The following is a 24081-nucleotide window of genomic DNA, read 5'->3' on the forward strand; positions in this document are numbered from 1 at the left end:
GGCACTCATTTAACTTAAGCTTATATCATCTTTGTAAATGAGAAGTAAATAATAACATCTCTTGAGTAGTACATAAAAACCCACACGGTCTCTCTGGATCGTTTATCGCTTTACCGCTAAAGTTTACTTTAATTGCGATGATTGACATTTTTGTGAGGCCTCCTACAGTTTGGACTAAATGATGTTTGAGGCAAGTGTATTTTTGTTACCTCCAAAGATTTTTAACAGCTTGCCAGCGTCTGCGGTCCGAGAGAAAGCCAGGCACCAGTGTAAATAATACAGTATAGAGATTTAGCCTTGAAATAGAAAAATAAAACACTGCAATTTCTCTCAGACACACAATACACACATTTTATACTGGTTTTTATATCTGGCTTTCTCACACACACACACACACACACACACACACACACACACACACACACACACACACCATCAAACAAACACAGTCTTACGTGTTGTAAAAAGTTTTAATAAAGGTGTGTTTGGTGACATTCAGAGTTCAGATTTAAGCTCAGGTTCTCCAGTCTCCTTTTCCTTCTGAGGGTAAAAACAAATCATGGTGATTCATGTCTTAGAAAAAATAATATAACTACAGATAAACACACTAAGAAATGTATCATATACAGTAACACTGTGTGATTGACTTTAGTATTGTGTACTTGTGTAATTAATTTTGTAATGTACAATGCTAGACACCCATTCCATATCATAACAGCCACCGTACCTGTAGCTCTCCACTGAGGAAGGAGTCACAGAAGTTCTGCACACGCTCAACAGAAATCTCGTCTGGTCCCATAAGCCACGTTTTGTCTGATTCGGCATCATAGAGGCCCACGCGTGGAAGGTCATGTGATTTCAGTTTGAAGTATTCCAGTGCTCGAGCGTTGGCTTCATCTTTCCCATTTATCAGCACAAACAGCATCTACAGAAATGAAAGACAGACTTGCTAATATAAAAGTAAAAAATTGTTTAATTATCTACCGAACCAGTTTGTTTGTAAAGCAGAAATTTAAGGTTTAAATGTAATTATCATATAAAAATTTTAATCTGTAAATGTACCAGAATTGCTGTACTGTACCACAGTTACTGTACTTACTTTATCCTTTATCCAAACCAATATGCATTTCTATTTATAAATATACGTATTTAATAAGTATTGAAGTTACCTTAAAATTTTATAAAACCATAAATGAAAATAAAACTCCAGAATTTAATGAAACAAAAGCAATGTTCACAAAGTAACAATGAAATTTAGCGCCTGCATTATTTTTCTTAATTACGTTCTTTTGGATTGACCAAAGTTTATCTATCCATCCATCCATCTTCTACCGCTTATACGGGGCTGGGTCGCGGGGGCAGCAGTCTAAGCAGGGATGCCCAGACTTCACTCTCCCCAGACACTTCCTCCAGCGCTTCCGGGGGAATACCGAGGCGTTCCCAGGCCAGCCGAGAGACATAGTCCCTCCAGCGTGTCCTAGGTCTTCCCCGGGGCCTCCTCCCAGTTGGACATGCCCAGAACACCTCCCCAGGGAGGCGTCCAGGAGGCATCCGAAACAGATGCCCGAGCCACCTCAGCTGACTCCTCTTGATGTGGAGGAGCAGCGGCTCTACTCTGAGCTCGTCCCGATTGACCGAGCTCCTCACCCTATCTCTAACGAAGCGCCCAGCCACCCTGCGTAGGAAACTCATTTCCATAGGTGAGGGTAGGAATGTAGATCGACTGGTAAATAGAGAGCTTCACCTTGTGGCTCAGCTCTTTCTTCACCACAACAGATCGGTATATCGACCGCATCACTGCAGAAGATACACCAATCCGCCTGTCAATCTCCCGCTCCATCCTTCCCTCACTCGTGAACGAGACCCCAAGATACTTAAACTCCTCCACTTGAGGCAGGAGCTCTCCACCAACCTGAAGGGGGCAAGCCACCCTTTTCCGACTGAGAACCATGGCCTCGGACTTGGAGGTGCTGATTCTCATCCCCGCCGCTTCACACTCGGCTGCAAACCGTCCCAGTGCACGCTGAAGGTTCTGATTTGAGGAAGCAACAGGACATCATCTGCAAAAAGCAGAGACAAAATCCTGTGGTCCCCAAACCGGACTCCCTCTGGCCCCATACTGCACCTAGAAATCCTGTCCATATAAGTAATGAACAGGACCGGTGACCAACATACACCGGGAACAAGTCTGACTTACTGCCGGCAATGCAAACCAAACTCCTGCTCCGGGCATATAGGGTATAGACAGCCTTTAACAGAGGGCTCCGGACCCCATACTCCCAGAACACCCCCCACAGGTCACCACGAGGGACACAGTCGAATGCCTTCTCCAGATCCACAAAACACATGTGGACTGGTTGGGCAAACTCCCATGAACCCTCCAGCAACCTGGTGAGGGTATAGAGATGGTCCGGTGTTCGACGACCAGGACGAAATCCGCATTGTTCCTCCTGAATCCGAGGTTCGACTATCGGCTGAATTCTCCTCTCCAGTACCCTGGCATAGACTTTTCCAGGGAGGCTGAGGAGTGTGATCCCCCGGTAGATGGAACACACCCTCTGGTCCCCCTTCTTAAACAGAGGGACCACCACCCCAGTCTGCCAGTCCAGAGGCACTGTCCCCAACCGCCACGCGATGTTGCAGAGTAGTGTCAACCAAGACAGCCCCACAACATCCAGAGACTTAAGGTACTCAGGGCGGATCTCATCCACCCCCAGTGCCTTGCCACCAAGGAGCTTCTCAACTACCTCAGTGACCTCAGCTTGGGGGATCGACGAGTCCACAACCGAGCCCTCTGCCTCTGCTTCCTCACTGGAAGACATGTTGGTGGGGTTGAGGAGATCCTCGAAGTACTCCTTCCACCGTCCGAGAATGTCACCAGTCGAAGTCAGCAGATTCCCACTCCCACTGTAAACAGTGTGCGCAGGACACTGCTTCCCCCTCCTGAGACGCCGGACGGTTTGCCAGAATTTCTTCGAGGCCAACCAATAGTCCTTCTCCATGGCCTCACCGAACTCCTCCCAGGCATGAGTTTTTGCCTCTGCAACCACCCGGGCTGAAGCTCGCTTGGCCCTCCGGTACCTATCAGCTGCCTCCGGAGTCCCCCGAGCCAACCAGGCTTGATAGGACTCCTTCTTCAGCTTGACGGCATCCCTTACTTCCGGGGTCCACTACCGGGTTCGGGGATTGCCACCACGACAGGCACCGGAGACCTTACGGCCACAGCTCTGTGTGGCCGCGTCTACAATGGAGGTGGAAAACATGGTCCACTCTGACTCAATGTCTCCAACCTCCCTCGGGATCTGGTTGAAGCTCTGCCAGAGGTGGGAGTTGAAGATCTCTCTGACCGGAGACTCTGTCAAACTTCCTCCCCCGCGATCGGATCCAACTCACCACCAGGTGGTAATCAGTTGACAGCTCCGCCCCTCTCTTTACCCGAGTGTCCAAGACATACAGCCGGAGGTCAGATGAAACAACCACAAAGTCGATCATCGACCTCCGACCTAGGGTGTCCTGGTGCCATGTGTACTGATGAACACCCTTATGCTTGAACATGGTGTTCGTTATGGACAAACTGTGACTATCACAGAAGTCCAATAACAGAACACCAATCGGGTTCAGTTCGGGGGGGGCCGTTCCTCCCAATCACGCCCCTCCAGGTGTCACTGTCACTGCCCACGTGAGCGTTGAAATCCCCCAGTAGAATGATGGAGTCCCCGGTCGATGCACTTTCCAGAACCCCTTCCAGACACGCCAAGAAGGTCGGGTACTCTACACTGCCATTTGGCCCGTAAGCACAAATAACCATGAGAGACCTATCCCTGACCCGAAGGCACAGGGAAACGACCCTCTCGTTCACCAGGGTGAACGCCAACACATGGTTGCTGAGCTGGGGGGCTATGAGCAAGCCCACACCAGCCCGCCACCTCTCACCATGGGCAACTCCAGAGTAGTAGAGAGTCCAGCCTCTCTCAAGGAGTTGGATTCCAGAGCCCAAGCTGTGTGTGGAGGTGAGCCCAACTATGTCTATTCGGTATCTCTCAACCTCCCGCACCAGCTCAGGCTCCATCCCCCCCAGCGAGGTGACATTCCATGTCCCTAGTGCCAGATTCCGTGTCTGGGGATTGGGTCGCCGAGGCCCCCGCCTTCGACTGCCACCCAATCCACATTGCACCGGCCCCTTACGGTTTCTCCTGCAGGTGGTGGGCCCGGCCGGGCCCCGTGGGGCAAGACCCGGCCACCAGGCGCTCGCATGCAAGCCCCAACCCCGGGCCTGTCTCCAGGGCGGGGCCCCAGTTGCGCCTTACTGGGCGTCGTCAGGGACCTTGAATTAACTATTCTCGTAAGGGGTTTTTTGAACCGGTCTTTGTCTGGCCTGTCACCCAGGACCTGTTTGCCTTGGGAGACCCTACCAGGGGCAAAAAGCCCCAGACAACATCGCTCCTAGGATCATTCAAACACGCAAACCACGCAAACTCCTCCACCACAATAAGGTGGCGGTTCAAGGAGGGGCAAAGTTTATTTAATTCACATAAAATTTGAAAAAAGAAATGATTAAAATGCATTCCTATAAATTATGTTGATAAGTCTGATTTCTAAGTGTAAATAATAGATCTTGATTCATCTTCAGATAAAAGATAAGAGCCTCAAACATGTTCATTCATAGAATTAATTTGATTCAATATTAGTTCATTATTGTTCAAAGCACAACTCGTACTATCAAGTTATTTGTATTTAGGGGTCTGAGCACCAAACTAAACTCGACCCTGATGTGATCTATCGGTGAAAAATTCATCTACTGAAATTTATAATCTTATGCATGTGTGTATGTATTACATATATGTACTTGATTTGAGGAAATGCAAAAGGATGCCATGTCCCAGTAAAAGAAAAAAACTATATTTCAGAGGTGTCTAGAATGTTTCGAGTGCATGCTTTTGTAGGATTATAAATTGACTCAGACTGTTATGGTGCAACCATGATTCATTTAGAACCATTAAGCTGATTATATTTAATGTTCTAATGTACAAGTGATCAGGAAGACCTTTCCAGTGTAACGAGGAGCCAAAGAACCGACTTGCTCCTTCAGCTCACTGTAATTATCACTCCCCCTGTTGGCAAAGAGCACGAGGTGCACCTTCACTTTGGACTGAAACAGACCTACAGCAGACTGTTAGAGAGAGAGAGAGAGAGAGAGAGAGAGAGAGAGAGAGAGAGAGAGAGAGAGAGAGAGAGAGAGAGAGAGAGAGAGAGAGAGAGAGAGAGAGAGAGAGAGAGAGAGAGAGAGAGAGAGAGAGAGAGAGAGAGAGAGAGAGAGAATTTTCTTACATTTATACAATATTTTGTCATTAATCGTATGATATATATAACAAGAACAATAAGCAGGCAGTGGAGATAGAATTGTGTGCAGTATACTGTGTTCCAGTCATATTTGATTGCAACATAGTGTGTTGAAGCTGTGTGTGTGTGTGTGTGTGTGTGTGTGTGTGTGTGTGTGTGTGTGTGTGTGTGTGTGTGTGTGTGTGTGTGTGTGTGTTATATGTTGCCATACCACTTGATTGTATTCTGTGATATAGCGGACATTGTTAATGATGAAGAAACGAACAACTCCGTCCTTGTCTAGATTTTGCACTTTTGCTGGTTCTAGGTTCTGCTGATTCAAATCTGCCTGTGGACACACACACACACACACACACACACACACACACACACACACACACACACACACACACACACACACACACACACACACACACACACACACACACACACACACACACACACGCTATAATTATTCCTCATCAGCTCTTGTTTTTTTTTTCTCATGAATTGATAATACAAACCAAAAGCACGGCTCGAGTTAACCTGAATGCACAAAACTGATGTTCCAATGGTGGAAAACATTTACAAAGCTCTGACATTGAACACTCTGTATTCCTAAATTGTTACCTAAACATCTCCTTACTGAAGTCTTCACCATATCAGCAATTATATCTTATTAAATATATTATTTTCCTATGTTTATTATTAGTTATGTACAGTGTCATATTTTAAGGAACTTATTGAAGGTCTACAGTACATAGTGCTTTATAACAGCTTTATAAAAGCTAATTTAATAACAAGTCTTTAAATAGAGAGATTTCCTTTTCTCTTTTTTATACAAACACAAAGTGTTTAATAAATACATCAAAAATAATTCCTCCAGTTTTGCTTTATAAAATATATACATTGTTGAAAAGCCTTATTGATATGCTCTCAATTTATATCCAACAACAGCAACAGAGGACAAAAAAAGCATCTTATATTCCAAAAAAGGATACCACAGAAGATAAACAGGAGAGTGAAAAACACATGTCTACCTTCCTGAAGACGGAAATGGTGTCTGATACGATGCTGTATTTAGCCCACACCGCCTTCTCACTGCACAGGGCGGCTGGAAGGGACTTCACCTCTTCAACAGCAGCCAGAAACTCATTAAATCCAAGCTGTCCATCAGCCTAATACACACATGAATATAATAGTCCAGAGAATGAATTTTACAATCTCCAAACATACTGGAAGCTCCGCGTTCACAGAGACGGTGTGAAAGTCAAAGTGCTGATTGGTCGTTACTTGTATAAATGTGTCCAGACCTAAATGTAAAGACCTCAGGACTCAAATTTAAGACAAATTTTGTGTTTTGTGGGTTATGAATTTCATGTCATTTTTATTGCTTTTGTGTCATTATGTCAATATTCAGAAAAGCAATGGTGTCAATTTAGTGCATGAAAAGAATCATGTTCTTCTCTTTTTTTCATCTAAACATTAATATTAATATTACTGAATATGAATATTAATATTTATATTCTGTGCACCATATATTATATCAAGCACATAAAATGCATAGACAATATATATCATGAGTATTTACTATGATTTAAATATAATGGGTGTTGTTTTTTATATTTGAAATAATAATAATAATAATAATAATAATAATAATAATAATAATAATAATAATAATAATAATAATAATAATAATAATAATAGATTTTGCTGATGAAGCAGAAAACAGAAGCTGGGTGAAGAATAATGGTGTAAACCATGAAAGGGAGTTATATCATTATATATCATTATATCATAATATTATACAATTATATTATCATGGAGAAAAGTGTTGTTAGGCACAAGACAAAGCAGAGTAGTTTTCCTTCACAGATGTATTGCACATTGTCGAGTGTGTTAGGGCATTATGGCATTCTTGTACAGAATAATAGCTAACACTGTAGTGTAACGCTTAACTATTAAGCAGCCAATCAGATTTTAAAGCTATTTGTTGCCTAAATAAAATTGTATAAATAAAATGTTCTTGAAATTGGACAAAATCTCTCTCTCTCATGTTCTTTTTTTATAAACCATGCAGTTAGTCATGATTCTAGAAATATGTTGCTGTAAATATCTCTACCATTAATACTACATTCGATGTTCCTGCCGAGTGTTTGACCTTCACTCATTGTTAAATACGAGCCCGTAAAAATTAGACAATGAAGTCTAAATGTCTGCAAAAGAACAGGCAAACTCTCTAAAGAGTTCTACATTATGTTCCCGACTGAAATTTAACTTAAATTTGAGGTCTGTGTCCTCGGTCCCAGACAATGTTTAGGTTCATGTTAGGTTGTTGCTGTGTTTGTTTATAGAGACCAAAGGCAGCCAATCCCACAACGTCTCAGATGCACCCTTATTTCCGTCTTTATTTCCTCCTCCGCCTGGCGAGTTGGCCCACAAAGCTCAGGCCTCTGGGATCGCTACACACAGGCATTTCCTGCGGCCACGATTTTACTCAGGAGCACACATCGAGGTTATGGCAATAAGAACAAAGGTCTCCCACAGGGAAGTTATTTTCTCTTCGTCAGTGTGCATTCCGAAATGTCTTTGCTGGTCACTTTTTGTCTTCTTTACCCCCTCACGCACAATACGTAATACAAGCACTCCAGACAGACACACCCATACACACAGTCTCTGACCTCAAAGAACCCGATGATGACAACTTCAGCCGAGTCGATGAAGGTTTCTGCTGCAGAGATGTCTGTCAGTCTGGGAAGGGCGATCTCTGCAGGGAGCACATGAGCTGTGTCAGGGAGAGTGCTTAATTTGTAGATTTGCTATAATTTGCTAGAAATTGACCCCAAGGGTGCTTTTTATAAAGAACGTAAAAAAAACATCAAATCTTAAAATCTAAAAAATAGAAATCTTTTTGTCTGTCAGAAAAGGAAGGAAAGTAGAAACTCTGACAGAACACACTAAAGAACCAAGATCATCTGAACCAGACATGACTCCTGCTTGATTAAAATGAATACCTGCACCAGCTCTTTGTGGATAAGATAACAACCCCCCCCCCCACCCCCATACCCCATTTAACAAACCTGACAGAAACTTGTTCTGAATGTTCTGTAATAATCGATTCCTTCATTCTAGAACCCATATAAACTACTGGACTTTATATAGACTGAACACTATAACAATAGATCACTGCATTCTAAAACACTCAATAAATCATCTTACTCCTTCATCTTTTCATGCATCTTTTCATGCTGAATGCTCTAGAATAGAATTCCTAGAATCCTTCTAGTTCCTAGAAGTACACCCTAATGTTCATCTAGAGACTGAACATTCTATAATTCCCACATTCTAGGATACCTGAGTAAATGTGACTAAACAAATATAATAACTGATTCCTCCATTCTAGATTCAATTGATTCATTGATTCAACCCAAGTAAATTGATTGAACATTCTATGATAATGGATTGGAATGGATTCATTCTAGAACCCAGATTTACATCATTCAGAACATTCTTGTTGATTCCGCCATTCTAGGACACTGAGTGAATATGACTAAACAATTTATAATAACTGATTTAACCATTGTAGATTAATTTGATTCGATTGATTCCACTGATTCACTGATTCAACCTCAAGTAAATTGACTGAGTATTCCATAATAATGAATTCCCTTGTTTTAGAACCAACATGTACATCCTACTGAATATTCAAAAATGATAGATTTTCTGTTCTAGAAATTCTAAATAGTGATTCCAAATGAACACACACACACACACACACACACACACACACACACACACACACACACACACACACACACACACACACACACACACACACACACACACACACACACACACACACACACACACACACAATGAAAGCTGACCTTTATCCTCTGCTGTGCTGCAGATGACCATTAAAGAAACCACAAGAAGGAATAACATTTTGGTAGAGGACCGACACAAAGCAAAGAAAGAATATTATAACTTGTCCCAGTTGTTGGCTCCTCCACTGTGAATCATGTGACCTGGTCAAATAGTAGTGATTGGTCTAGTCTATGAGAACCAGGCAGGTGTCTTTGATAATGTTAAGGTCAGAAGGTGTTGGATTACGTGTCACAGTCCTAGTGAAGGACTTTTGGTAATAGAAAAAGTGAATAGAGAATATACTTCTGGGGGATAAAGCCCTTTTGGGATCTAATCAGATGAAACATTCCTTTACTTAGGAAAGTTTGCTAGCAATTCTGAATTGTTTATCATTTTCATTGCTAACTCTAGCGGTTTGGCCTAGCTAAGCTAAACTGACAATTTCTGAGAGAATTTTACTTCAGATCTGTAAATGTTTTTCACTAAAGCTATCCAGCTAGCTAATATATCTAACCTGACGGGATTGCTAAAAGCATTTAAAGTCATATCAATATATCTTTAGTTAGCTAATTTAAGGTAGGCATTTATACAAATGTCATCTTTGTTCATTCATAATTGTTTCACTGCTAACGCTAGCTAGCTACGAAAGGTTTGTATCATATTAAAAAATGTCACTGATCAGCTAGTTCAAATTATATACCACATAACTATAACTATAATTTCTGGTTACATTTTAATTAACAGTGTTTCAGAATCTCTGCTAATACTGAGAGTTCTTCTAAGTTGTATATGCTATGTTGAGATGATGAGGGTTTTTGTTCAATTCAATTCAATTTATTTGTATTAAGTATGAAAACGGAAGGGAGAGAAAAAGAAATAAATAATAATAATATAATATTATTATATTAATATTATTAATAATATATATTAATATATTAATATTATAATATTAATATTATAATAATATTAAGAAAAAATAAGAATAAAAATAAATAAGTAAATATATACAATTAAAAGTTTAAAATTAATTTTAAAAAGATTAACTTTAAAAATACTATATATCTATCCCTATCCCTAATGAGCAATCCGGAGGTGACGGCGGCAAGGAAAAACTCCCTGAGATGATGAGGAAGAAACCTTGATAGGAACCAGGCTGAGAAGGGAACCCATCATCATTTGGGTGACACTCTACAGTAAATAGTGTAAAAGTAAATAATGTCATTTCTACAACAGTTTATAATACTGCAACCGAGAACTCCTGAGGAACTAATGGGTCATCGTAAACGCTGAGTTCAGCACAGACGTGATTGCTGATAAAGTTCCTGTTTGTACACATTGTTTGGATCTCATAGTTATCACGGACAAATAAATAGGAATAGTACAAACAGACGCTAATGTACACGTCATAATGTAACTCCGAAGAGAGCTCGAATGAGTGCTTAAAGTATTTATCTGCATGGCGCACCCTAGTGGTACTCTGAAATTGCTGCAGGATGATGCTACATTTCTGTCTGGAGGGCCTAAAGGTTACTTATGACTACATATTTGTGTGTGTGCGTGTGTGTGTGTGTGTGTGTGTGGTTTTGTGCACTCGAGGATATGCTGTCAGCTCTGTCCATAGTGTGAGAACTCAGTGCACTCACATACTGTAGCAGATGAATAACACAAGTGATGACTGATTTACAGCATTCATTCATTCATTCATTCATTTTCTACCGCTTATCCGAACTTCTCGGGTCACGGGGAGCCTGTACCTATCCCAGGCATCATCGGGCATCGAGGCAGGATACACCCTGGACGGAGTGCCAACCCATCGCAGGGCACACACACACTCTCATTCACTCACACACTCACACACTACGGACAATTTTCCAGAGATGCCAATCAACCTACCATGCATGTCTTTGGACCGGGGGAGGAAACCGGAGTACCCGGAGGAAACCCCCGAGGCACGGGGAGAACATGCAAACTCCACACACACAAGGCGGAGCCGGGAATCGAACCCCCAACCCTGGAGGTGTGAGGCGAATGTGCTAACCACTAAGCCACCATGCCCTGATTTACAGCAATCTAACCTAAAAACAACAACAACATAGAAACAGCAATAAACCTATCATTATATTTCCTCTGACAGTACTGGGAGTGTTAGCATGAAATGATGTAGTTTCTTCTCTAATATCACTTAATGATACTTGGGAATGAATAACTCCTAACTTGTGATGTAATACAATGTCCAGATAATGACATAGTTTGTACTACAATATACAATATGGTTAAAGGGAACAACAATTCGAACACAAACATACGTAATCAGAATGTGTGTTCTTCATAATTATACATACCTCAAAATAGCAGTTCAAATTACCAGTTAAAATTACTAATAAATCGGACAATCAACTACACTTGGAAGAAGGAAATTTAGAAGAAAAGAAATCTCTCGTTCCAAGGCCCCATCTACCTCTAAATTACCACAATGTATTTATGGAGTTATTTTTATGTTATTTTAATCTTTCTTTAAGAAAATGATAGCATCTTTATGCAAGGTTTATGCCATATCCCTTTATATATGAATATTTTTTCATCCACAAGAAAATAGCAGTTACTGGATCGTGGACATTTTGTGTATCTTCTGCATTACACCTTTTCTACCATTCAGTATGAAGCACTATGTAATGAAAAATACATTACACACAGAAAATATTGGACCATGTTTATTATATTGTTTAAAGTCGATAATGTTGTTGGTATGTCATGGGTTTATTTTGGCAGAAAAAAAATGACAGTTTATTGCATGCTCAAATAAAGAGGAGAGGGATTTTTCTTAAAATGCTTGTCTTAAGATATATTATCTTCGTAGGATCCCGAAGGCTGAAACCCTGAGAGGAATCATCAACCTCTCTATTCAAACCACCAATACCTACTTGTGATTTTGCTCTTTTAACCATTTAACTTTCACTCGATTTGACTTGTCTAACAATTCCAGTGTGCTGCTCCTTAATATACAGCAGTTACCCCATATTATCCCATCAGCATGTACACTCCTATCAAGCTGAGAGTGTATTTTAATCCTTAGTGTGTCTAGGACTTCAGGTTAATTAAGGGTGCAGTGCACATGGGCTGACATGAGGTATAAATATAGAACAAAAAGCACAACACAAGCCAGAATTAGCTGCCTAATCTTTCCATTGAAGATTATGATAATTATTTAAGGACATGAGAGAGGGTAAACCACAAAAACAACAATAAAGACCTGGTTTAACTCCTAAAGACTGTTAGGGTATTTAGTTATGCATTATAATCAACCAAACACTGAATCCTCCCGCTTAAGGCTACCAGAATTATAAATGATTTGGTCTCAGATATCAAAGAACATTTTTATAGCATTGTCAAAGCTACAGCTCATCTGATCTGAGAGCAGTATGATCTCACAGGGGAAATGCAGCACTATAGTAATTTATTACTCATACAGGTCACAGAATCTCTTATCAACAAAACATCTTGAGGTCGGTGTTTCACAAAAATATCTCAGTGACTTAATTTTGAAAGGCTGATTTGCCCCTGAGATCTCCTCGGTTTATGCCTCGATTCTTAAACAATTATCTTCCACATTATCAAGTGTTGTGTGGTGTGTAGAATCCAATCCCATGCAATTGACTCTCAGGCTATACACGACTACACCACTAACACAATTTAAAATGGAGGTAGAAAATAACTGTTTAACCCATTTATCATCTCCGCTACTGGATGGATGGATATATATATTATATATATATATATACACACACACACATATTGTATATAATGTGTAGCGCATTGTAAATATGTCTAATGTATGACTATATATGAGCACATTGCATGTTTTCCACATTTGCACATTTCACCTGGTAATGAGCATTTTGCACATTTTTCACCCGTATGTAAACTGTTCTTAATTTCTGTTTCCTCTTAACTACTGTATGTAAATGGTCCTGCAATTTCTGGAGCATGCTCCCAAGAATCACTTACCATGGCATGTGTGTTGTGGTGATGTGACAATAAAGGTGACTTGACTTGACTACTGAAATGCTGAGAAGTTTCCACAACCAAAATGTTTCCACCTCTATATAACTCCTACCAAAGTTTCTGGCTGACTAGCACTTGGATGGATGGATTGATGGATGGATGGATGGATGGATGGATGGACAGATTAGAAAGACAGACAGAGAGATAGATAGATAGATAGATAGATAGATAGATAGATAGATAGATAGATAGATAGAGCGAGCATTTTTTGGTCAACATTGATAAATTTGCTAACTAGCTAACTTGAGGATGCGGCAAGGATTTGGATTTGAGGTCATTTTAATTAAGCAGCAGAAGTGTTTTTGGAGAAATGCTCAAATGTCTGTGTCTAAAAGTGTGAGACTTCATTATTGAGTTTGTTTCATATTAATAAATGTTTGAAACTAATGCTAATGTGCAAGTCAATGTTTTGGTCATGACTGTTGTTAAAATTAAATGTGGTTAATGTGGAGAGGTTCAAAAAATGATACCATAATGCTACCACAAGGGCTCTATGTTTATTACAAGGTTCTAGCTGGAACATTTCCATTTTCTGAAAGGAAAACCTTCTGATTAGAAGTTGATGTTGATGCTTTATCAGATTTTGTGGCTCCATGTGAATCTTATTCGGTGGGAAAGGGGCAAAAATGTCTCTTTTAATGTTGAAGGTTTCAGACCCCTTTTATAAGTAATCATATTATATGCATCTGCTGTGCACTAAACAGGAACTAATAACAGTGTGCACTCAAAATACAAACTCTCACAAATGAAGGGTTTCTTGAGACGTCTTAGGATAGTAATAGGTTACAAATAGGATTTCACTTGTAATTACTTCTAATAGGAAAACATTCTGTTTTGCCAAGATGGCCAGCTCTTTATCTTGTGATCTCTGAGCTGTGTATTGACATTGACCTTTGATTACACAATCACTTGGCTCAGACTGACAGAACTTCATGGAAACCTGAACAGGCTCTTAAAAGGATCTGCTGGTTCTATGGCCATGTGTATAGTATTTCCTGAAAGAAGGTTTTTAAAAATCCTATATATTTTAATTGTCTAAGAGGTTGTACGGTGAGGTTGTTATGACACTAAACCATCAGTCGATCGCTTGCTTCCATTAAAACAAGAGAAATTCTTGGCTGCTTAACTGCTACTGAGGCATTAATCTTCAGACTGTGTACTCAGCCCATTGAAACCTCAGGCTGCCCGTCTCTCCTTTAAACAATCCTTAAAATACACCTCAATCTTTTCATCCCTCTGTCCCTCTACCGATACTTCAAACTTTCAATCTTTTCATCCTTCAGGGAAGGGATGAGGTGGTGCATGTGGCAGGTAATCAAAAAAAAAACTTCTAGAAGAGTGGAGAAGTGGGTGTGTAGCTGCAGGGGATTAGAAAGAGAGAGGAGTATAAAAGAGGATGATGGGAGACAAAAGAAAAGTAGACAAGACTGCAGGAAAAATAAGAGCTGAAGATTGAGGAAAATCGAATCCTCCAAAAGACTCACTGCTGTGAAACACCAAGGTAAGCATCTAAGCTTTCTTGTCCTAGGGGTTTGCACACTTTGCATTTACATTTCATTTATTCATCATTCGATTGAATGTTACGGCTTAGATGTGGGACCCAAGCTTATAACCTTAACCACTAAGCTACCATTACCCAGCATACTTTGTATTGAGAATCAGGGTGCAGTGTCAGAACCTTTATTGTTGAATTGACACTTCTAATAGAAGCAAGTAATCTAATCTGAAATCCTTTGCAAGGGAGGGGGTTCATTGAGGTCAGGGGTTACGTAAACATACTATAAATAAGTTGGACTTTAAAAATGTCCAGGCTCATTTGGAATCGCAGAGACAAAGCTTTTTAAATGATGGAACTGTCTAATTTGTCAGGAGCGGTAACTGACCTGATGAACCAGAAGAATGCCAATGGCACCTTACAGATGATGTTTGATCTATGAGGAACAGCTGGAAATCATGCAGTGGATTGCTTTATGTATCTCAGACAAATGTTTAATCCTGCCAGACTGAGCTTTAACCCAAAGCTAATTACAAATGAGAGATTTGATAAAAGGCCAAATGTGATCGGCAGAACTGGGATTCATTAATCACAACCTGCTGGTCCAGTGCAGAACATCAACCACTGGACTAATAGTTGTATTTGAGATGATAATGATTTCATCTTATCAGAAGCAATGTTGTATTTCATATTAGGAAGTGAACACAATGGATGCCCCAGCACCTACAGACAAGAAGGCACCCCCAAGGTTTAAGCAGAGGACAGTCCGGACTTTCAAGAGCAAAGCACCAAGACCAGGGCAGAAGGGCTTTGGAGATGACATACCTGGAATGGAGGGCCTTGGGACAGGTAAAAAATAAATAAATAAAAACACACCACAGATATCAAACTTCATAACAAATTCATGTGTATGGTGCATAATTTTGACTCATTGTATTAAACATTTTTGGAAAGAACATTAAGAACCAAGCTTATCGGTCTACACTATATGGACAAAGTTTGTGGACACCTGAACATCACATTCCAAATTTAGTCGTAACATTTCTTGTTATAATAAGCTGAGTGAGGTCAGGTACTGTGAGGATATTGGTCTGGTAAGATGTTTCTGGTGCTCAGTTGGTCATTCCAAAAGAGTTCAGTGGGGTTGAGGTCAAGGTTCTGTGTAGGACACTGAAGTTTTTCAGCACCAACATTGACAAACCATGTCTTTATGGAGCTGGCTTTGGACATGGGGGCATTGTGGTTTTGGAACATGTTTAAACTCAGTATATAAAGACATTCTCTACAACTGTGTGCTTACACCTTTGTTCAAAGTGTTTATTGTCATGTTTCCCTGTACCATGAAATTCTTTCTTTGCTATCCAAAGTGAATGAAGACACGTGCAACATACACATATACTGAACAAAATTATAAACGCAACACTTTTGTCCATTTCTGAGACAGTTCCTGACAGTTTGTGCAGAAATTATTTGGTTATTCAAACCGATTGTTGCAGCAGCTGTCCGGGTGGCTGATCTCAGACGATCTTGGCGGTGAAGATGCTGGATGTGGAAGTCCTGGTCTGGTGTGGTTACACGTGGTCTACGGTTGTGAGGCCGATCGGATGTACTGCCAAATTCTCTGAAATGCCTTGGGAGACGGCTTATGGTAGAGAAATGAGCATTCAATTCATGGGCAACAGCTCTGGTGGATATTCCTGCAGTCAGCATGCCAATTGCACGCTCCCTCAAAACCTGCGACATCTGTGGCATTGTGCTGTGTGATAAAAACTGCACAGTTTAGAGTGGCCTTTTATTGTGGCCAGCCTAAGGCACACCTGTGCAATAATCATGCTGTCTAATCAGCATCTTGATATGTCACACCTGTGAGGTGGATGGATTATCTCGGCAAAGTTGAAGTGCTCGCTAACACAGATTTAGACAGATTTGTGAACAATATTTTAAAGAAATAGGCCTTTTGTGTACATAGAACAAGCCTTAGATCTTTGAGTTCAGCTCATGAAAAATGCGAGCGAAAACAAGTGTTGCATTTATAATTTTGCTCAGTGTACATAATTTAAACTAAGCTGCAGGAGTAGAAATAAAGACTACTAGGAATGTGTGTATGTACATCTTGTATCATCCATGCCATCATTCCATGTATAATTTATGGCATCAGTCTGTGTGTGTAAGTAAGCGGTCCACATGCCATACTGTATGCAATTAATTTCTGTTTCTCTTTCTCAGACTTCACTGTGATTTGTCCGTGGGAGGCTTATGGTGACATGGAACTAAGCGATTTGGCTAAATATGGAATATTGTAGTTTTCATTTTGGCGGTTCCCCCCCCAACTCCCTCACCGTTGACATTTTCTCACTGTTGAGAATTCCATGATGGTACACTTACACTCACCTGGACTTCCACTTCCTCAACTTTAACATCACCGAATTGCTCTCGAAGCTTCGTATCGCTCATTGATTCCTCTGTGAAGAATTATTACATCCAAAAATACAGCACGCGTCAACTGAATGCACTGAAAAAAAATCTAAGATCGAGGAATCAGCCAGGCATCATTTCCAGTTCTGTTGAATTTGCATACTGAAATATGATTGGTTCTTAGATTTTATGACGCAAGTATTCACTGCTACTCAAGCTCAATGTGATTTGTAGTTCTGAATCCTTTGCTTAGTACATATGGTGAAATGTGATGACTATTTTTCTTTTAATAAAGACAAGAATGTCAGAATCAGTGGCGTACAGTCTGTTTTTTCCTCTCTTAAAGTTTGTAGATCACTTATTCAAGGGGATTAGGAAGAATGAAAAAAATCGGCAACCTTGCTGACCACAGTGATGCTATATTGTGAGGTTTAATCCCTCAAGGAACAACACTTCAGGATTGTTAGATTGCTATAAGGTGAACAAAAGTGATCTCACGTCAATCACACTGAATTAAATGCACGTATTAATACCTTAATTAGCTTAGTAACTTATGGACTCACATTGACAGTCACATTACCATTCCTGCCATCTCTGAATAATGGAAGCGATCGTGTAGTGGAAACGTGCATTTATCTGCTGTTCCTTTGTAAGACAGACTTAATCATAGGATCTGTGTACATTTTAACGCTTAAATAAAACATACTGGAAATTTGCATGTGTTATATTGTTGACTAGACGAAAGTAAACCGCATGTTCTTGAACTCTTTTTTTTCCCAGTGACAAAAAAATATAGTCCGCTCCTGTTTGGTTGTGTCTATGTTCAGCATTGTATGTCTGTCATGTCCCAATCCACCACGGTGGTCAATATGAAGCTCATATGAAAGCAGACACTCAGAGGTTTAAGAATTTGTAGTTTTTCAGAAGTATTCCAGTTGTTAACTAGCTTGATAGGGGCTCATGTTAAAGTTCCAAAAAAATAATAAAATAAACACAAACTTTTTATTTCATGCAAATGTTTCCATCTTCAAAGTAAATGGTGATCATCAAACTCATTTCTGTTCTCTGAGACACCCCCCAAGTGCTTCGAAAATTTGTAGGTGTTTATCTTTAACCACTAAAATTCTGTGCATCACAGAATTTGCTTAATATGCGTAAACACCTTCAAGCATATTAGATGTTTGTAGTGCTGCATTTATTCAACCAAACTCTTACCTGATGTGATCTTTCATCAGACCTAGCCAGGACTAAACGAAATACTAAAAATATTTTAACACCATTTTATAGATGAACATATTTTTTAAAGTAGATATTTGGATATGTTCCAGGTTGAAAAACTCCATTTTGAACAAAACTTTTTTTTTTTTTTAAATAATTGATATTGTTTCTCCAACCCACCAAACATATGGGGGTGGTGGTGAGGATCGGACTAGTTATATTTCTAACTAGATTATTATATTATTATTACTATTTTTAATTTTAATTAATTTTTTTTTAAAGAGACTATGACTAAATTTAAACTCAAATTCAAAATCAACACTGGTGCAATTATTTGTTTTGCACAATAAAATGAATTTTCCTAAAATTATTTAATTTTACAAACAAAAAAAAAAAAGAAAAGAAAAAACACATGCTAAATTTTAATACTTGCAGCTGAAATAACTTTCCCAAAGACAAAAACTCAAACTCATTTGTGCATATATTTAAAAAAAACAAACAAAAAAAAAAAAAACAGTTTATATGGACATTCAGATACAAATTACATCACGAATGGCATCCGAGTATGCAGAGAGGAAGAGTTCAAACCGAAAACACACTCACATTGTAAACTAAAGGATAATATGCACAACATGTATTATATAATAATGTGCAAAGATGGAAAGGAGATATAGGATAGGATTGGGACTCTGCCGAAGGTGGCAGCTTGTTTCATTCCCACCCTGACTGTACAGCTGAACGTTATTAGAAACCTGTGCTCTATAAGACCATCCAACATTTCTAGACTTGCGTGCTCTTCGTCAGGATTCTATCCGATTCCTGACCCGGATTTCCAATCGGAATTCCTCTCTCAGTTTGATTTGTGGGATGGAATTCACTAATAAATATCACTGGACTGAAATGAGTCTAAAACTTGTCTGGCTTTGGACTACTGTTTTAACAGTAGCACTTTAGTCACTATACACATAGGAAGGCTATGAAAAAAAAAAATAATAATAATAAAAAGGAACAAATCCATCCAGATTTATCCGACACAGATCTTGGAAGAGTCGAAGCAAAAAAGAAAAAGAAAAAAAAAAAAAAAAAAAAAAAAAAGAGGGAGAGGTCGATCGCAGCTAATGACGTCTTAAATTTTCTTGATAACACTGAGGAAACGTAGTGCATAGGCTGCAAAGTACCTAAAGGACAGCAAAAAAAAAAAAGTTAACACCCTTCTATCTCAATGGTTTTCCAGAGAGAGAGAGAACAAGGAAAAATTCTTTAAAACTTAATAAATGTTCCACTTCCAGGACTTGCTTGGCGCAGTGGAATATAATTCAACCCTTACATTATACACAAAACAAAAAAAAAACAAAACCAAAAAAAAAAAAAAAAAAAAAAGGGTTAAGTACGAAATGTATTCTAGTATTAACTTACGGTATAGGTGCTGACCGTTGCTAGGCAACACTGCTGAAATATATATATATATATATATATATATTTATTTTATTGTTTTTTTTAATAACGGGCGAATCCATACACATTAATTAATACCCGGTAGCTTGGGTTTTTCATGCTTTTCCAACAATTCCAGCACAGAAAGTACTGATACACGACTCGGAACGAAGCACGTACACTGATTAATCCTGACCACAGAATAACCTGCTTATATCTGACTGATAGGTTTGGTAATAAATTACGCTGGAAACTGGATGTCGATGGCACAGCAGACACTGCAAAATCCATTTCGGTTCAAACCATTTTTTTTTTTTTTTTTGGATTTTTTTTTTAAGTCACTTCAAAAAAAAAAGCAAACAGTAAAATCTATTGATACAAAAATGAAACAAGGCAAACAACAAAAATGGCCATAGGCTCATACATATAAACAAAAAAACAAACAAAACAAAAAAATGTGCTTCACAAAAATCTTTGGAACCAAAAATTCATAAGACATAATATCGATATTCAGAAGATAAGAGTAAATACATGTAAAGAAGCGAGAAGAAAAAAAAACAAAAAAACAAAAATAAAAATACTATGTAGTTTAACGACTTTAAAATATCCAAAGGTTTCATCACTTGCTGCACACCCTGTTGAAAAAATGACGCAAGTTGCATATCTGACAGCACGACAATTCTTGTAAAAAGGACTCAGAAGCCCAAAATCCAATCCAACAAATTGTATAAAAATTCTTAAGTGTGCGTTTTTTCTTCTTCCTCTAAACGTAATCGTGTTATATAGTGTTACATTTCGATAATTTCATGATATAACCTCCGCATTTAAGTAGGAGTCAACAGGTCACAGGGACGGCATGTTAAAGAAATGGTCTAATAATAATAATAATAATAATAATAATAATAATGAAGTTTGGTAACATTTTTGTTCTAAGCTAGTTTATTTGCATATTGATACTATTCAATTTTAAAGGTAAGTCTTTTAAAAAAAAAAAGACTCGGAAAGCAGGAGGTCATTTGAACACCCCAAAAAATAAAGGAAAAAAAAAAAAAAGAAAGAAGAAGAAGCACAAAAATCTAAGCAAGGTTTTCTGTGGGTTATTTTATGACACATCGTCCCGTATGCGTGAGGAGAATCCCGGGGATCCGTAACAGCTGTCGATTTTGTTTCACATCCCGGTCCTTTTTTTATTTCTTTATGAGGAAAAACAAAAAAAAAAAACAAAAAAAAAAAACACCACTTCACACAGTCGTCTCCTTTCGTGTGGTATTTTGTCGGTTCCTCTATTAAGGAAAGAACGTGCGGGTTTCTGTTTGTCCTGTGATCCTCTTACAGTCGTTGTGGTGAAGTGGGCAGGCTTCTTTGCTAGGGCTGGGGATAATGTAGTGTGATGTAGTAGTAGAAGAGCGATGTACAAACTTTGCCCGCCGTAGTCCGGACGCTCTGTGCACATGGAGTTTGTTGGCCGCTAGAACCGTTCCTCTAGAGCCAGTACTGCATGCATATGTGCAGAGAAACGTGCCAAAGAAGGAAAGAATACAATTTATATTTTTTTTTCTCAGTCGTGCAATTCCTTGGTCAGCGTCTCGCTCGCCTTGTAAAGTTACTTCTATGTATGTGATTTTTAAATTTGATTTTTTTTTTAAAAACCCACTTGTAGTGATGTACTTTCCTTTCTCAAGTATTTATGCTTAAGCGGTGTGTGTTTTCGTTTTGTAAATTTTTTTTTTTTGTCCACAAAAAAAAAAAGGACTCCTAAGAGACCGGCTGTTGGTAAAAGTTTGGGTGAAGTCGGTGGAGCGGAGAGGTTTCTGGAGGTTAGTAAGGAGAAAACCTGCTGTATCCGCCCCGATAGAGAGTGGCCTGGGAAGGGGAGGGGGTGGTTGTGGGTCAAAGAGACAACAACAGGTTAACACCATATCAATGTTGATGCTGTTAGAGAAAATTACATTTCCTGTTTTCTTAAAGGAAAAGGATATAGAACGTATAAAGTAGGAGTGAGGCTTATGACCAAAAACCACACATCACAGTAGAAATCAAATCCCTTTCATTTCACCTTTAAGGACTAGATTTAAATCAGAAAAGAAAAAAATATTTTTAGGGAGACATTTAGAGGTTGTACTATTTCCAGAGAGTGAGATAACAGAAATCTCTTGTCTGGGGTAAAAACTGGAATGTATACCGGGCTGGACGGTAGCTCAGGGGTTGAAGGACGACGCAGAAGATTTATTTATTTTTTTAATTAAAAGGTGTGTAGAGGTGAGACCTTTTACTCAAAAACGATAACATCGAAACATCGCTAATGAGGCTTGCCGTACCATTGCGCCCACTCCGTATGCTGCAGCCGTGGGTGCTGCTAGCGCTGTAGCGTAGGGATCTGCCGCATACACTCGGCCGTAACTGAAACACAGAATTTGTTTTCCTCTCAGTATAATCAACAAAGGGTCTAGGGCAGACATGTGCTACCTTCTGAAACAGCTGTACAGATGCTAACCTGTCACTATAGGCTGCTGCAGCGGCCGCTGCCGCTGCTGCTGTCGGACCTGCTACAGCGGTGGGCTGGGCGTAGCGATACGCCGCATAACCACCCTATAGAAAAAGAGAGAAAGAGAGAGAGAGAGAAAGAGAGAGAGAAAGACAAACATCAGGTTGCACCCACAGTAGTTTAAATAATGTAGCTTGGTAGAAGAAACACATATTAGGTGTTAGCCATGATACAATATCCAATAACAAGCAAACTGCCATTAATGATCAAATGCAAACCACATTCTGTAAACAGAGCTGGATTTTTAATGTTTTAGCTGCGAGTGTGTCTCTTCCTCACTGGCAAATTACGGCCATGGGATTACCTCCAAACTCGCTTATTACATCATGCCAAAAAAACCAAACAAAGGAAAGCACCATGTTGACTTTTTTTTTTTTTGTCGATGAGGAAGACACAAACCGAAATCAGTCAGAATTACGTGTGCAGCCTGAGTGCCACATCTCACCCTCCCCAAACTCCCAATGCAACGCTCCACACAACAAAGGGTGAGCAAGTCATTTTACTGGTGCCAGGACACACGGACAGTCAGAAACAGTGAGATTGAGGGAAACGTTCATTCACACTCGTAACACCACAACCACACAGACAGACAGAGACAGTTGGACAGACAGACAGACAGACACGCATACAGACAGCATGCACCCCAAAACTGAACATAAACAAATTAATAGAAAAACAAAACCAATTTAAAAAAAAAACAAACAAAAAACAAACAAGCGATTTCTGCCAATTACACCACTGCATTCTACCCTAGAGCCAATCAAGTAAAACTCCCACATTCCACCACACACCTGCTGGGATGGTGGGGACAGCAGGGGGAAGGGGGGAGGGAGAGAGAGAGAGAAAGAGAGAGAGAGAGGAAGAAAGAGAGGGAGAGACAGAGAGAGAGAGAGAGAGAGAGAGAGAGAGACAGAAAGGAATCAAAGATTAGATACACAATGAAAGAAGAGAGAGAGGGGGGAGGGAGGGAGAGAGAGAGAAAGAAAGGAGAGATAGAGAGAGAAAAAAAAGAAAGAAAGAAGAGAGAGAAAGACAGAAAGGAATCAAAGATTAGATACACAATGAAAGGAGAAAGAAAAAGAAAAAGGAGAGAGAGAGAGAGAGAGAGAGAAAGACAGACAGAAAGGAATCAAAGATTAGATACATAATGAAAGAAGAAAGAGAGAGAGGGGGGGAGAGGGAGAGAGAGAGTGAGATTGAGAGAGAGTGAGAGATAAAGGAGGAGAGACAGGGATAGAGGGAGGGATAGAGGGAGGTGAGAGCAGGTATCTAAGGGCGGTAAGTGTGCCTGCATGCCAACACTGTTCCAGTCAGCATGCCACAGTGAGACAGAGATACGGGGAGATTCTGGGAAGGGGTCAGAATCACACAATGATTTCTCTGCAGCTAATGATCTAAGAGCGCGGTGGACCCAGATCTGATTTCTGCTGGAAAACTCCACACATTTGGAAAAGATGTATATTTGGAAATGGTGCTAGAATGGGATTGAGTGTGAAACGTGGAATTAGGCATGTGCTGATAAATCGCTCGTTACACAAACTTTTAGAGAACTACAGTAGCGCTTAGAGTTGAGAAAATGACCAGAATACAGGAAGTAGACAAATCAGGTGCTTCTAAGACTAGCTGAATTTTTATTTGCCCAATTTTTTTCTGAAGGATATTTAGGTTCAATAACCAGATTAAAAATAAGTGTGCAAGCTAGTGTTCATGTGGTTTAAGGCAC

General features: G+C 39.7%; 3 protein-coding genes across 12 annotated transcripts in view; 1 reads left to right on the forward strand and 2 right to left on the reverse strand.

The window, feature by feature from the left end:
• Positions 1 to 451: 451 nt before the first annotated feature.
• Positions 452 to 16528, reverse strand: LOC113634499 (endoplasmic reticulum resident protein 27). Of its 2 annotated transcripts, none has more exons than XM_027133509.2 (7): positions 16231 to 16528; positions 8004 to 8089; positions 6360 to 6497; positions 5552 to 5668; positions 5045 to 5170; positions 728 to 925; positions 452 to 540 (listed from the first exon to the last, which is right to left on the reverse strand). In XM_027133509.2, the coding sequence occupies exons 1-7, from the start codon at positions 16496 to 16498 to the stop codon at positions 496 to 498; spliced, it is 978 nt and encodes a 325-aa protein (XP_026989310.2). In that variant the 5' UTR covers positions 16499 to 16528; the 3' UTR covers positions 452 to 495. The 2 variants fall into 2 exon arrangements, with proteins under 2 accessions (XP_026989310.2, XP_026989311.1); XM_027133510.2 differs by lacking the exon at positions 16231 to 16528 and adding an exon at positions 9210 to 9363.
• LOC113634513 (retinal cone rhodopsin-sensitive cGMP 3',5'-cyclic phosphodiesterase subunit gamma-like) lies at positions 13716 to 17465 on the forward strand. Of its 2 annotated transcripts, XM_027133525.2 has the most exons (3): positions 13716 to 14752; positions 15442 to 15595; positions 16973 to 17465. In XM_027133525.2, exons 2-3 carry the CDS (start codon positions 15454 to 15456, stop codon positions 17047 to 17049), a joined length of 219 nt encoding a protein of 72 aa, XP_026989326.1. In that variant the 5' UTR covers positions 13716 to 14752; positions 15442 to 15453; the 3' UTR covers positions 17050 to 17465. The 2 variants fall into 2 exon arrangements, 1 of the variants encoding a protein (XP_026989326.1); XR_003438526.2 differs by lacking the exons at positions 13716 to 14752; positions 15442 to 15595 and adding an exon at positions 16568 to 16848.
• Positions 17466 to 18842: 1377 nt separating this feature from the next.
• The window catches only part of rbfox2 (RNA binding fox-1 homolog 2), a 51787-nt gene continuing 46548 nt past the window's right edge, over positions 18843 to 24081 (reverse strand). For 6 of the 8 annotated variants that reach the window (XM_027133493.2, XM_027133496.2, XM_027133494.2 and 3 more), the window contains 3 exons: positions 22308 to 22402; positions 22132 to 22213; positions 18843 to 21676 (listed from right to left, as the gene is read on the reverse strand). In XM_027133493.2, coding sequence (XP_026989294.1) covers positions 21632 to 21676; positions 22132 to 22213; positions 22308 to 22402 — 222 coding nt within the window. In that variant the 3' untranslated portion in view covers positions 18843 to 21631. Of the gene's footprint in view, positions 21677 to 22038; positions 22214 to 22307; positions 22403 to 24081 lie in introns of those variants that run through there. The other 2 variants (XR_003438525.2, XR_003438524.2) reach the window with 2 other exon arrangements.

Source organism: Tachysurus fulvidraco, chromosome 5 (assembly GCF_022655615.1).
Source record: "Tachysurus fulvidraco isolate hzauxx_2018 chromosome 5, HZAU_PFXX_2.0, whole genome shotgun sequence".
In the NCBI taxonomy this organism is placed as follows: Eukaryota; Metazoa; Chordata; class Actinopteri; order Siluriformes; family Bagridae; genus Tachysurus; species Tachysurus fulvidraco.

Coding starts and splice junctions, on each gene's coding strand:
- LOC113634513 (XM_027133525.2), top strand. CDS start 15,454: ATGGATGCCCCAGCACCTACAGACAAGAAGGCACCCCCAAGGTTTAAG. Junction 15,596..16,972: donor AATGGAGGGCCTTGGGACAG/GTAAAAAATAAA, acceptor TCTCTTTCTCAG/ACTTCACTGTGATTTGTCCG.
- LOC113634499 (XM_027133509.2), bottom strand. CDS start 16,498: ATGCCACAGATGTCGCAGGTTTTGAGGGAGCGTGCAATTGGCATGCTG. Junction 5,669..6,359: donor CCATTTCCGTCTTCAGGAAG/GTAGACATGTGT, acceptor GTGTGTCCACAG/GCAGATTTGAATCAGCAGAA. Junction 926..5,044: donor CTCCTCGTTACACTGGAAAG/GTCTTCCTGATC, acceptor TCATTTCTGTAG/ATGCTGTTTGTGCTGATAAA.